The sequence below is a fragment of the Danio aesculapii genome, chromosome 16 (assembly GCF_903798145.1).
Source record: "Danio aesculapii chromosome 16, fDanAes4.1, whole genome shotgun sequence".
Lineage (NCBI taxonomy): Eukaryota > Metazoa > Chordata > Actinopteri > Cypriniformes > Danionidae > Danio > Danio aesculapii.
The window spans coordinates 14303270-14318321 of NC_079450.1; the positions used below are offsets into that span (position 1 = coordinate 14303270).

A 15052-nucleotide genomic window follows, 5' to 3' on the forward strand; every position below is an offset into this window, starting at 1 on the left:
TCGCATTCACAACACTGGAGTAGAAAGGGTTATTACCTGCTCTTCACACCAAAGTAGGCCTACCTGAATTTTTAAATTAGAAAAGGCTTAATAATACATCAGAGAAATCCTCAACGCATTGACTTCTTCCCTTTGTGCTGCTAAGTTTTGGAAGTGTCCGCAGATAGCGGAGGGTCGCCGTAAAATTATTCTCACAATAAATTTCTGTTCTCTCATCCTTCCGACTGAGTTTATTCTTCCAAGGGGAATAATTTCAGTGCTGCGAATAATTTGTAAATGCCTGGCTCACTGTGGTTAAAGTAGTTGATTAAATTAATACAATTTAAACTGACAAATGCAATATGGATAGTCAATACCAGAAAATTATTTAGCCAAATATAAGCTACTCTGAAACTGTAAATATTTATTTAGAATTTCATTTATATTATTATTTTATTTAACAGCCAGTTTGTGTTTTGGCACTGAAGCATATAAGCGAACCTAGTTTTTAACCTCAAATCTTCTTGTTTATTTTGTAGATAATTGACCAACAAAAAAATAAGTTAAAATTAAGACACAAATTATACCAAACGAAATTGGTTCCAAAAAGACAATTCAGACAAAAAATAAAATTTCAGACAAAAATAGAAGCACAAAAAAAAGAAACCACAGTACCTGTATAGGATAATCCTCAGACTTTTGGTATTGAGATCAGATCAGTTCCAAAACAATAGTATTGGTGTACCCTAATTGTAATAATATTTCATACTATTACTCTTTTACTGCATTTTTGACAAACAAACACAGCTTTGTTGAGCATTAAAATAATCTTGCCCAAAATTTCACATTTGGGCAAAATATGCCCACATTTGAAATGGAAGGGTACATACCCTCCTCAATTAAATGCTCAAATTGTAATATATGGTCCAAAATCTATAGACATAAAATACATTATTGGCACTATTTTCCACATTCCAGAATAAACTCTTAGAAATCTTGGAATTAAATAGTGAAAACTTTATGTGTATGTATATATATATATATATATATATATATATATATATATATATATATATATATATATATATAAATAAAACAACTGCACGGGGAGGAATATTAAATCAAATTAGTTCAGATGTGTCCAAGTAGTAGCTTGTCTTAGCAATTTGCCCTCTAGAAATATGCAACAATATTGACAAAAGTGGATCTCTAGAACTAACCATCTCTTGCATATCCTGATTCGGATCAGCCTCGTCTTGTGCACCTTCTTCAGCCCTTGGATTTTGCAATTCGGCTCTAAAGGGAAACCAGCCAGCCTGATGCCTGGACCACATAAACACAGACAAACTTTTAAGAAAAGTCAGTGAAAATACCATGCATTAACTTCGTAAAAGTCAGCTTCTGCTCTTATGTGTGTATGACCTACAGATAAACTAGCAGCATGGCACCGATGACCATGACGAAGCGGCCAAAGGAGGAATAGAAATAGACGATACTGAGCAAGATGGCGGCACGTGACACTGTGTACATCCAGTCCAGCCAGTCTCGGTTGAGCTCATCGTCGTTCAGCATGGCTCCGCCCTGAGCGTTCATCTGGATGTTGGGATTGGCAGGTCGGTCCTCAGGGGCGGGATTGGGCCCCATAGGGGCTGCAGGTTCATTAGGCTGAACTGGCTGTGTGGCAGGGCCAGCACTGGGAGAGGGAGACGGGGCCACACTGGAGGCCCGGGATGCTGCCATTGCAGCTTGACTAAGTGACAGAAGATTAAAAATGAAAATTTAATTATGAACAATGTGAACATTAAAATATATTAACAATGTAAAAAGCTCTATAGAAAAAAGCTTTGACTATTTTAATTTACTCCAATAATTACATTTATTTAAAGAGGTGATGGAATGAAAAATCAAATGGCTCTTGATATTTACACATAAGAAGTTACTCTGCAATAAAAATGTGCAGTCTCTTAAACTCTGCCTATGGTATACTGACATTTAGACATGTTTATATTGGTTTTCCAATTGATCACATTTGATCAATTTTGCACAATGTGTTTGTGGGGGAAATTCTCACTGTGCTACCATACTGATCATTTTTTCAGATTACATCATGTTGTTCAGTGTGTGATGAAACCTGCTAATGATGGCAGTGGGCATTTTCATCTGTTTCAGTCAGAGGTAATGGCCATTCAAATGTGTTTTTCAAACGGAGTGAAATTGAGCAAGCAAATGTATTGTTTTAATAAATGCTGGACCTTTTTTGGCACAAAAAGATGTGGTAATAACCTTGAAAAACAAAAATGCATTTCATGAATTTAATGTTCTTGAACAGCGTCTTTTTAAAAAAAACTAATTACCACAAACTATAAACTACCTGACAAAAGTCAGAGCAACAAACAATAACTTGACTTCTAGTTGATCATTTGGACATTTTTCTGATGAATCATCTGTTGAACTGCATCCAAATCATCACAAATACTGCAGAAGACCTATTGGAACCTGCATAGACTCAAGATTCTCACAGAAATCATCAACTTTGGTGAAGGAAAAATCATGGTTTGGAGTTACATTCAGTATGGGGGCATGCGAGAGATCTGCACAGTGGATGGCAACGTCAACAGCCTAAGGTATTAAGACATTTGTGCTGCCCATTACATTACAAACTACAGGTAAGGGCAAATTCTCCAGCAGGACAGCGCTACTTCTCATACTTCAGCCTCCACATCTAAGTTGCTGTATGCAAAGAAGGTCAAGTTGCTCCAGGATTGGCCAGCCCAGTCGCCAGATGAAGGAGGAGGCATTGAAGATAAATCCGAAGAATATTGATGAACTCTGGAAGTCCTGCAAGAACGCTTTCTTTGCCATTCCAGATGACTTTATTAATAAGTTATTTGAGTCACTGCAGATGTATGGATGCAGTCCTCCAAGCTCATGGGATTCATACACAACATTAGATCTTTTTCCACTGCACCATGACTTTATATTCTATACTGTACATTATTTCTGTTGAGTGACAAGACGTTTGTCTAAACAAAGTCTGACCTTACTCCTCTAATTAAATGATTAAATATCAAAGCATGATCATATTTTATTTTAGAAAAATAAGCGTAATCTAGAGGCCTTTGCTTTTCATATAAGCCACTGATGATACCAAATGATCAACTAGAAGTCAAGTTATTATTTGTTGTTCCTAAAACTTGGATAGACGACGAGATTTTTGTCAGGTAGTGCAGTACATGTTTCTGAAGTGTCACCTTGAAACAGCTTAACACAGCTTGGCAGAAGCAACTTACTATTGAACATAATAATGGCGGGCATACATCTGCTGCCACCAAAACATTTGCATTGGCATGTACATAGGATGGGCAGGGAAGCCAGCAGCGGGACCACCTTGCATGGGAAGAGGCATTCCTTCAGGTCTGAGTGAAGCAAAAAAAACACAGAAACGCAGATCACAAACACAGCTCAATATCTTTTGCTTTGAAGGGGTGAGTGGAATTAGTCTTTTTACCTCTGCATCACACCAGTAGGGGCAGGATTGAGGCCATGAGTTGCCGCTGGATTCCCTCTGTGCCGTAGACCATCAGAATTGGGCTGAGCTTCCTGACTGGGGGTAGATGACAAGGATGGACCAGCACTGCCTGATGTCTAAAAAGGAGGAAACAGCATGAAAAGAAACTGCTCATGGAATGACACTATTCTTTTATTATTCAATGCCTGTGCTTTTTATTTAAAGTACTCACTGAAGAACTGGAATCAGTGGTGCTAAAGTGGCTGTCAGAAGTTGGGGATGATGGAGGGCTTCGTGAAGCACACACCAGGTGGACCATGTGGTATTCATCTTGCTGTTGGATTTGAAGAAATCCAGTCATTAAAAGAGGCAAGAAACACTACAACAAGCTAAATTCTGGTCAAATAGACCAGATTCACACAATTGCAGAATACGGTCCGTTATTCAGTTATTCAATTCTTCTGTTTGTCAGGTTTCATAAATATTTTTACTGCTAAAATTCCATGACTTTTCCATGATTTTTCCAAATAATGCTTACACCGCACTAATAATGTGAGAGTAATTGAGAGTGATTGGCCAAGAACAACATAGAAGTCAAGACAACTAACCCAAGGTTTCCGCTACATTCATTCTTCCATGGCAGGGCACCACACCAAATTCATTCCACCACGGCTACATTACAGCTTCTCATTCAAAACATTCAGTCGTTTTTTTTGTTTTTAATAACAGGTTATATTTGCACCAAAACGTATTAGAAGATACGTATTACGGAGCGAACGTTTCTGTAACCGTAGTAGAGCTGTGCGTTATTTGTATAACCTTTAAGGCGACATGCTGACTGACTGACAGGTGCGTGATGTGTGAGGCCAGCAAATGACTTTTGCTGGCCTCACGCATAGGCATGGGACGATAACTGTGTTCAATGTAACGGTTTGGAAAAGTCAAGATTTTAAAACCGTCAAATTTTTTTGCTATAATGTTCCTAAAGTACAAGTACGATTTTTTTCCATTTACATTATTTTTTTGTAAAATTGTAAATTGTAATTAAAAAAAAATCTGTGTTTTTGTAACAAATGAAGACAGCAGAAGTCAATAATTCATTTTAATAATTTAGCCTGACATGTTTACGGTTCCAAAATATTTTAAATGTTTCCCAAATTAAAATATATTGTGTACAAATGGAAAAAAGGTTTTGTTTTTTACCCGGAAATTTAAAAAGAATATATTTTAGAGCAGTAATCACAAAACTGTGATACCGTGATATTTATATCCAAGGTTATCATAACGTCAGAATCATATACCGGCCCATGCCTACTTACGCATATGTTCTGCATACAATGACTTTATCTTGCTGGGGTTAATAGCCGTTTCACTTTACTTTAGGACGCATTAATGCCGCTCTGTAGGTCTACTTGAGACAATCGTAAATATTACAAGCCAATCTAATAAATGTTGGAGACATACTCACTACATAAACGCACTAAATTGCACTTCAGCAGCATTAATTTGAAAGCGCACAAGTAAATCTGCACGTGAGCACCATATATTCGAAGGAGTGCAAGAAGTAGAAATCGGAAATCGGCACGCAAGCAAAGAGATTCACATGTTTTTAATAACTGCCATCTCGACTTGAAATACTGCACTCACGACATTTGTCAGTGAAATAACGCCATAGGTAGTTGCAGAGATATATAGTAACGAAGTAGAACTACTTCTCTACTGTACTTAAGTACTAAAAGGCTGTATCTGTACTCTATTGGAGTACTGTTTTTTTTCTACTTTTACTTCAGAACATATTTTCGATGAGTTTAATACTTTTACTCCGATAGATTTTTTGTGCTGCATCGTTACTCGTTACTAAGGATGTCAAAATTATTGATATCGCTTCAGCAATAGATCATAACCGGTTATAACAGACATCATTTATCTCCCATGCGTGATGCCGCAGTAGAATGATATGGCGAAGGACGCGAGGGCGAGTAAATAACGCTCTTACTACAATGAAGGCGACACAGAACACGAGCCGCTATTTCACTACTACGGAGAAATGCTGTAAAACTCCATCTTTACCTCTCTCTCTTTCACTTTGGACATTTGACCCACTGACCTGTTTGTGAGGCAAGTTTTCCTCTCCTCACGGCTGCTAAAGCGATACTTGCGGATTCAGAGTTTTCTCCACTGTGTCTATTATGGATTACCTGTGATAACCGTGTATTATGCGCAAATAGACTGTAACTGCGGCTGTTCTTCCCGCCATCAGTGAACAGCGCTTTCATTTCTAAAGCCGATCGCAGCCCTTTCTGTTGAGCAGGTGAAGACAAGGACCAATCATAGGGGTGTAAGACCTCGCCTGTCAGCGCTAAAAAAGCAAGCGGAATAATATTTACATCGTTTTATTTGCTATAAGGACAATTCTTCAACTACGGGCACTTTTAGCCTTGTGAAGTTGAGTAAAAAAAACTTGTTCAAAATTAACGTAACACAGCCTAATAAGTTTAAACAATTTTTCTAGTTTTAAGATCTGTAAGAGGATAAACTTAGATAAGAAGTGAACTTTATATTTAACATTTTTTCCATGGTAAACTGAACAAATGTCAATTCCACATCTCAATATACAGGTTTTATTTCAAAATGAAATAAATTATGGCAGTCAAACATGGTCTAAGATCATTTTTGTATCTAGTTTTACTAATCTTTCCACAACAGATACAATAATTATACATTTGTCAATGAAATAAATTAGTCCCTTAGGACCAAATGCCACACTTTAAAATTGAATATTAATTTGGTTAAGAGCTTATTAGAAAATAAATAAACTGAATTTGTATATTAAAAAGAGCATGAACTTATACATTGTGAATACACTTTTAATGTGTGATAAAAACTTATTAAATATATATATATATATATATATATATATATATATATATATATATATATATATTTAAATGTGTGTGGTGATGGAAATGACAGTGGTGGAAATGACATTTCAACAGTTTATTGTGAAAAAATGAAAGATAGCTTCACTGATTAGCTTTGAACTGATATTAGCCTTTTATGTCTACAAAACACTCTTATTTACTTTAATTTTGTTTGGTTTTTAAAAACACCTTTGAAGGTACAGCATGTTTGGAAATGACATAGAATAAATGTATTTCCTTAGCAAGCAATATTTAAGTGTAAATATAAAATATAAATATAAAAAAATATATAAATACAAAAGTGTTGTTGATAAAAATTTTAATTCCCTCCGTCTTGTACATGTTGTCAGATGTCACTATTCATTTTCATAGAAACCACCTAAACAATCTTTCAATCTTAATCTTAACAATCTTAAACCTTTTAAAGCGACATTACAGTGTTATGGTGGAAATGACACTGATACTGTGCGACAGCTATATTTTGTATAAAAAATAATATTGATAATAGTCTCACATTAATCAATATAAAATATTTAAATTATTTCACTAGTGCTTCATTAAGATACATTAATAGTTACCAGATAAATAATATTTTAAAATGTTATTTTCATTGTTGAAGTTGAAAAGTCTGGGTGTGCGACAAGGCGGAAACTCCTAAAAGGAGGTTGAATAATATGAAAAAAATATAATAGAAAGGTAGTAAAATAATTTTAAAGTAGGTTTTATTGTTAGTTTGACAAAGAAAGAGAATTTTGAACAAAATAATTTATATTTTTAGATATATAATCAAAGGACATAAAAGTTCTAAAAGTTGATATAATCAAAGGACCCATAAATGCTCATGCTGCCTTCTGTGCATGTGTTGGGAGTTTTGTTTGATACAGTACATTCAGAAAGAGTGTTTTCTTTGAACAGGTCAAATTAAGGGTACAGTTCATATATCTTACTGCTGTATTAAAGAACAAAATTGTATTACAAATAAAATATAAATAAAAATATTGTGTTGTGAAGAAAAAATCTAATTATGTATGGAAAGCATTGTCAATGTACCGAGATATCGAATTGAACCGAATCGATGGCATGATAATCATAACAGAACCAAACCGTGAGACCAGTGTAGATCCACACCCCTACTCGTTACAATTATAGACCTTTTTCTTGGCTACTGCATGGAGGGCACCATAGTGACCAGCGTCTTCCGGTAGAAAGTTTAGAACTTCTGTTTACAGCATTTACAGCTGGTAATTTCCGCTCCGAAAATGGGTTTCATCAGCGTTTTGAGTGGATTACGGAGTGTTTTTGTGACACACAACTTTGAAAGGTGTGTTAAAGCTATTACAATCTGTCAGATTTGTGGTTCAAGCGCGAGAGAAAAACATTATCGTGAGCCATGTTTCTTTTCATTCTACTTAATCACGTGCCCCGAAAAAAGATAATTAAAATAAACAAAACAATACGATGTTTTTTGACTGCTTTTTTAATAACTACATTACACAATACTTGCACTTCTACTTTCAATTCTTAAGTAGTAAATTTAGAAATAAACTACTTGCAATACTCAAGTACAAAAAATATTGAATACTTTAGTACTTCGACTTAAGTATGGTGCTTAAAGAGCACTTTAACTTCTACTCAAGTAAATTTTTTGATCGAGCACTTGTACTTTTACTTAAGTCTTGGTCTCTAGTACTTTATACATCTCTGGGTAGTTGGTAGATCTGTGTAAAAGGCCTGCCGTCACAGCTCGAAAAAATCCTAGAGGAAACACTGTAGCCTATATTCAAGAACACAGATATTTGTTTTCCATGACTTTTCCAAAACTTTGTGGGTTTTTCTGTTTTTCTAAAACTTTTCCAGGCCTGAAAAATGCCATGTCAAAATTCCATGACTTTTCACCACGGTTTGAACCCTGTCTTGTGTTAAATTGTCTATACAATTTGGTGCCGAAATATCTAACAGATCTCCTGCATCCATATAACCCTCCAAAAATCTTGTAATCTTAATTTCTTGAAAATTCCTACTTCGGGGCTAAAACGCAGGGGTGACCGAACTTTTTCAGTGGTGGGTCGTTGTTTATGGAATGGTTTGCCTGTACAACTCAGAATGGCCATCTCATCTTTAAACTCAATTTATTCTTTTTAGCATTTAACAAGTATTAATCTGCTGTTAATGTAACTTTACTTGTCCACACTTGCTTCATTAAGCAGTCACTGCTATTTGTACTATCTTCACCTCTTATTGTTGTCATTTGCATTTTATGTACAGCAGTTTGGTCAGCTCTAGCTCTTTTGAATGTGCTCTTTAAATGTAATAAACAAACTAAATAAACTATTTAGGCATCCGTTTTTACCTGTTTGTCATGGTAGAAATGCATCAAATGAATGTCTTCGGACACAATGCTAGGTTAAGTTTGAAAATCAGTATGTAACTGAAGTATCGTGAGATATTTATTAGGCACAATCCCCAAACTGCTGATTGGACAGACTGAGACAGTTTGCAGGTGACTGTAATTCTGTGTTCAGTCTAGACAAAATCAGTTCAATTTTGTCACAATTGATTTAGTGCAGTGTTGTGGTTAGGGCTGGGCGATTAATCGAAATCGAAATTCAGAACCTGTAATCGATCGAATTTTTCAAAAATTTTACAATTACTTTACCTACCGCGTGTGGAGTCACGTGACAATGTTCTGTTAAGGTTGATTTATACTTCTGCGTCAAGCGCATGCATAAGCGTATTGTCCGGTGCAGCCTTCACGCGGTCGCATACCCCTCGCCTTGGCTGACGTTGACACGCACCTCTCAAAAAATATAATAATACTCTGCGATGACAAGTAGCACAAGCTCTGTGATTGGTCGGCTTGGTAGCATTGACGAGTGTGAGCGGGGCCAAGAGCCGCAGGAGAGCAGGAAGCCTGTTGGTGCGAGTGTTTACAAGTGACGAGTTATTTTATTTAGAAGAGATACTGCTAATTTTCTACTTTTAATATGAAAAACATTGAAAATATATATTTTTTCAAAAGTGCAAGTTATTTTTTTAGGCAATGTGTGTCTTAATTTCAGTTGTTCAACATTGATGTATAAATAAATAATCATAAATAGCTGATTTTTTTTTTAAATCAATTAATGCACCCTTCATGCAGAAATCTCTCACTTGTAATATGTGAGCATATTTACTGTACAAAACTTTCAAGTGAACTATGAGGGCAAAAAAATAAAATAAATAAATAAAATAATCGTTCATTAATCATAAGCGTTAAAATGTTCAATTAATAGATTTTGTTTTGAGGCCAAATCGCCCAGCCCTAGTTGTGGTGCTTCATAAATGACAGTGGTCAATGAACTGCTAGAATCAATCACTTTATCTTCATCATGGATGACAACAGAAGCCACGTCTGGAGCACTTCAAAACTTCCCATTAGGTAGACTAGTCTAGCATGCTTATTTATTTACAGTAAATTCTATCCATTTAAAGGGTGAATTTAAAATCAACCCAATGATTACTTGCGGTGGGTGAGAGATGGTCTATTTACTGTCCCATCAATAGCGATAGAAAAATCATGACAGTGTGATTAAAAGGATTTAGAATCTACTTGAACAAAATGTTTCAACAAAACAATTTCAGCATGTTCAGCATAATCATTAACTGTTAGAAGCAGCAGCAAACTATCTTTTTCTCAAGAAACTTGTCTGGTTTTGTATGTTAGATCAGAGATACAAAGTGTACCTTTCTTAGCACATCCCTCAACTGCAAGTGATCCTGCAGAAGTCGTCCAGAATAGACAAGTCTCTGGTCCTTGGATAACTAAAAAGTGGAACATAAACACTATAATTAGACAAGTATGGTGCTGAGGGTTTCATTATAAAGACAGTCATTGAAATCTGAAATAATAATGTGCAAAAAAAAATAAGCAATAACTATTCGCAGTACGTATAATAAAGTTAAATGTGAACAACACAGGTCTGCTTTCAGAAAGATTTCAGGCTAAATACCAATGATGCCAAACATTCCTGTTAAGCAGGTGCCATCTGGATGCCATCTCCTGTCATCAAACAATTTAAAACTTTCAGAATAACACCTAAGCTAAAATGTTTCAATCATATTCAGTCATTTAAAATTAAAACAAATCTATAAAATCTATAACAGCCATAATTAACTTTCTTGAAGTCCATAGCACATAAGTATGAAAATAAGCATTAATCCTTCCCATATCTATAAGAATTCCTAAAATACTGCAGTAAGAATTAGTAATACCCTAATCAGGAAAAATAAATAAATATATTTAATCCAGGGCGATACGGTGGTGCAGTGGGTAGCGCTCTCGCCTCACAGCAAGAGGGTCACTGGTTCGAGCCTTGGCTGGGCCAGTTGGCATTTCTGTGTGGAATTTGCATGCTCGACAACCTGGATTTCCTCCGGGTGCTCTGGTGTCAAAATGAATGAATGAATGAATGAATGAATACTTAATCCAAGTTAATGTAGAGTTGGTTTGCACTGTCATTTTTTTGAGACCAAACTCTAAACTACAAAATAAAAAATTATTTAATGGTAGATATTTTGCGATCTAAAATTCTAAAACAATGGCTAAATGTGTGCGCATAATGGAATTCTTATAAGCTGAAAACTGATGAATAGCCTCTACAAAATAGCACCAGAAATTCATGTTGCACAAAAACAAAGGTTTGTTTTAATAATATATATGATTTTGAGGCCAGTATTGGTATGGAATTAGACATGGGACGAAAACCGGTTTAAAGGTTTACCGCGGTTTGGAAAAGTCAAGGTTTTAAAACCGAAAAAAGTTTTCTGTTATACCGTTCTAAGGTTTAGTTTTGTTTTTGTTTTTCACATGTTTTTTTTACAACTATTACATTTTTAGGGCAACAGTACCTCCAGCAGAAAAGAAACCTCCACATCAAAAGCTACTGGTCCAAAATATTTGAAATGTTTATTAATAATGTAAAATATATTGTGTTCAATGTGGGGGGGTTGTTGTTTTTTACCCAGACATTTAAAAAGAACTTATTTTGGAACAGTAATCACAATACCGTGATACTGAAAAATTGTGATATTTTTATCCAAGGTTATTATACCATCAGAATCTTATACTGGCCCATGCCTATATCGAATGTCGACTAAGAGGAGAAAAAAACAGGTATGCTTGATTGTTTTGTCCATTTGACACTCATATTAGGGATGCACTGATATGGATTTTTTGGCTGATATTGATAACCGATTCAGAGGCCGATAACCGATATACAAGTTGATAAATATAAATATTTTAAAAAGTTATATTTTTATACATTGAACAACTAATTTTTTTTAAAAATAAAGTTTGAACTGATCTTAGAATAGCCTACTCAAGGCAACAAAAAAACACAATAATTTTTAAATTGGAAGGTGATTATATTGACATATTCATGATTTCACATAAATCAGCATGCCAAAAATAAATTATTTCCTTTTCTTGATAGCAAATTAACATGCAACTTGACTTTTGCATAAAAATAATAGGATAGGTTAAATAACAAAATGGGATTTTACTAACCAAGTTCAATAAATATATTTTAAATAAAAAAAAAAACGAAAGAACTAAGAACTGAAACCAGCTCAAATGTTCTTGAATAAAACGTGTTACAGTAATGTACATATGTACAAATATGTAATGTCCGAAAAAAAACGTTTTGAGGGGTGTTTTGACTGTTCAGAAACACTGTACAAGCAAAAAGCTAAATACAGATAGTATGTTTTACTTTAGAACAGGGGTGGCCAAACTCAGTCCAGGATGGTTGGTGTCTTGCAGATTTTAGCTCCAACTTGCCTTAACACCTCCAAGGATGTTTCTAGAAAGCCTTGTAAGAGATTAGCCAGACCAGGTGTGTCTGATTGGGGTTGGAACTAAAGTTTGCAGGACACCGGCCCTCCAGGACCGAGTTTGGACACCCCTGCTTTAGAAAATGCAACAAAAATTCCTCCCAGTTGGCGCTTTAGATTCTTTTGAACACATGAATATGCTGCTTGTCAATCAGACAACATTTTGACAACAGACAGCTGAGGACTTTTTTGGTGGGCGGGCACCGGGATTTTGAAGGCAGAATTCACACTACAAACTGTATTATGAGATCAGCCACACCAAATTACATCTTAAATCAAATAAATCATGCCAGGAGCCATACACATCCTACAATAACTCAATGAATTTACATAAATACTGGAATTAGACTTATTTTATTCTAAAATAATTGTTTATATAATCAAATAAGCTCACCGGTTTGCTAGGATACACATTGGAGATGTGTTTTTTCAATTTCTCTACTGTCCAGTTCAAAAAACAATTGATGGTCTGGTCGTCATATTTCTGGTTGGGTGCCTTGATGACAAGAGTAACGGGGCTGTCAACTGTACCCTGGTCCATGTTTCATAATAAAGCAGCTCTTGAGCTTGGAAATGGAGGAAATCGCTGTTCAAGGGCAGGGATATTTTTCTTCCTCAGTCTTGATTCATGGCTGATAAATGGTAAAAGTATCCTTCATGTTGCTCTCCAGACAGTCTCATCACTCAACACTTGACGTACAACAGCATGTCTATCAGTGAGAGGAATGTGGTGTGGATGCACTCTGTCAGCCTAGGAAGAAAAAGACTGAAGTTAGATACGAGTAAATGAAATGTGACACCTTATAAAATACCAGTTTTACGTGTAGACAGGCCAGTAAAATCATACACAAGGCACTTGCGTAGGTGAATGAAGAGAAGACATAAGCTTATTACACTCTTAACAGCTGACACAATGCATGGAAGCTATTTTACGCCTCAAATTTTCAGTTTGTGTGCAAGCTGTGTTCAAAAGTAATAAAATAATAATAATAATAATAATAATAATAATAATAATAATAATAATATTCTGCCTAAATAAATAAGAAGTGTAACTGATACATGCAATTACTGATTTAATGTAAGTTTTAGACATAACGTTGGCAGCTATTCAACAGAAGTAAAATGATCGAATGACATAACAATGCATTTAAAAACATATTAGGTTATGTTCGTGACAGCTACCAAGCAGCTACAGATTCAAGACTAGTATGTAAACAAAACATTAAATCACATATAATGACTTTAGATTAACTGTTAGCCTTCTTGATCAGGAAATCTACACGAATTGCTTAGGTTTTCTCATAACATTGATTCTTTATGGGACAACGAACTGTAAATACACAGAAAACAAACATCAGACGACTGTGACACGCTAGCTAGCCAGTGAGCTACTGACTCGAAATGAATCCCTCATACAGAAAAAACAACACAAATGAGTTAAAGCTAAGAATACAATAGTATTTTGAAAGCATTTGAAGAGAACATTGAAATTATACGCACCCGAGTGAAAATATTTCCTCCTAAGATTGTTTTCGTGTAAAATGGAGTCGGGCGTAACTCCGGAAGTGTCGTCAGCACAGCAGAACAGAGCGGACAGTTCCGTACATTTGGAGATGTTTCCACATACAAACATGAAACGCGTATGTGCTGACCTGAGGTCAGCTATGTAATAATATTTTTGTGGTGATTTAAGTTATATTGTTATATTGTTATTGTACGCTGTTCCTGGTTCAGCCTTCTTCTCAAACGACAGATGCCGGTCCATGGAAACAATAATTATGATACAACTTTTTAAACTGAGGGAAACAGAAGACACCCACTAAAATCTCATTCAGTGTAACAATTATTTATACAACAAATAAATCAAGTAAGACGTATTTAAGCATGATTTGATGACATGACAAATAGCTAAATAAATAAAATTTATTGCCATTTTAAATCTTTATACTTTTCACAAGTCATATTTGTGTTCCTTTATGAAGTAAAAAAAGTCGAATTTTAAAAATGTTTCCAGGCTCTTAGCCAGCCTATTAAGAATTCATGTTTATTTACAAATGTGCATTTAAACTGTAAGTTATTAGTTTTATGCAAAGAGCATAGAATGCAGGCCTGTAGCCAGCCCGGTGAAAGGGGTAGTTCTTTATTTCTCAAAAAGTGGACTTTCTTTGCAATTATATTTATCATGTTCTATTTAGTTATGAGATTTCAACATATTTTAAGCACTATTTTTAGCTGAATTAGCTTGTCGGATGGTCATCATAACCACACCTTTTGATGTACCAAAAATATTTACTAAAGATTTACAATAAAGAAATATGAAAAAACACAATCACACAGAAATTACATCATATATCATTAGAAAACATATACATGAATCAGTTTCTAACTAAAAACAAGCCTATTGTCATTTAAGCAAATTATAAATAACAAACTGGCCAGCACATTCAACTTTCCTCAGTCAGAATTTGACCATTTAAATAATAAATAAAATAAATAATAATAATAGTAATGTAGAGCTTTACAATTCATCTAGCCTTTCTTGTAAAAAAAAAAGAGCATTTAAAAATTTATAGATAACAATTGCCAAATTAGTATTCAAATTCATTTTAACATGGGCCACTTTTGGTGCTTCACACCTTTTTATTGCTCATTTTTTTGTTTCAAGAGTAAGGCCCAAGATTTAGAATAAAACATGTAAACTGTTTTCTCTATTAAAAAATAATATATAGTGAAAGTAGTAGTAGTAGTAGTAGTAGTAGTAGTAGTAGTAGTA

General features: G+C 34.8%; 1 protein-coding gene across 2 annotated transcripts in view; it reads right to left on the reverse strand.

Moving 5' to 3' along the window:
* Window positions 1–13886, reverse strand: part of herpud2 (HERPUD family member 2) — a 15272-nt gene extending 1386 nt beyond the window's left edge. The window contains exons 1-8 of one of the 2 annotated variants that reach the window (XM_056475951.1): window positions 13780–13886; window positions 12674–13030; window positions 10132–10209; window positions 3720–3821; window positions 3488–3624; window positions 3270–3395; window positions 1406–1729; window positions 1200–1326 (exon numbers count right to left, since the gene is read on the reverse strand). In XM_056475951.1, coding sequence (XP_056331926.1) covers window positions 1200–1326; window positions 1406–1729; window positions 3270–3395; window positions 3488–3624; window positions 3720–3821; window positions 10132–10209; window positions 12674–12820 — 1041 coding nt within the window. In that variant the 5' untranslated portion in view covers window positions 12821–13030; window positions 13780–13886. The remainder of the gene's footprint in view (window positions 1–1199; window positions 1327–1405; window positions 1730–3269; window positions 3396–3487; window positions 3625–3719; window positions 3822–10131; window positions 10210–12673; window positions 13031–13779) is intronic. The other variant, XM_056475952.1, reaches the window with a different exon arrangement.
* Window positions 13887–15052: the final 1166 nt, after the last annotated feature.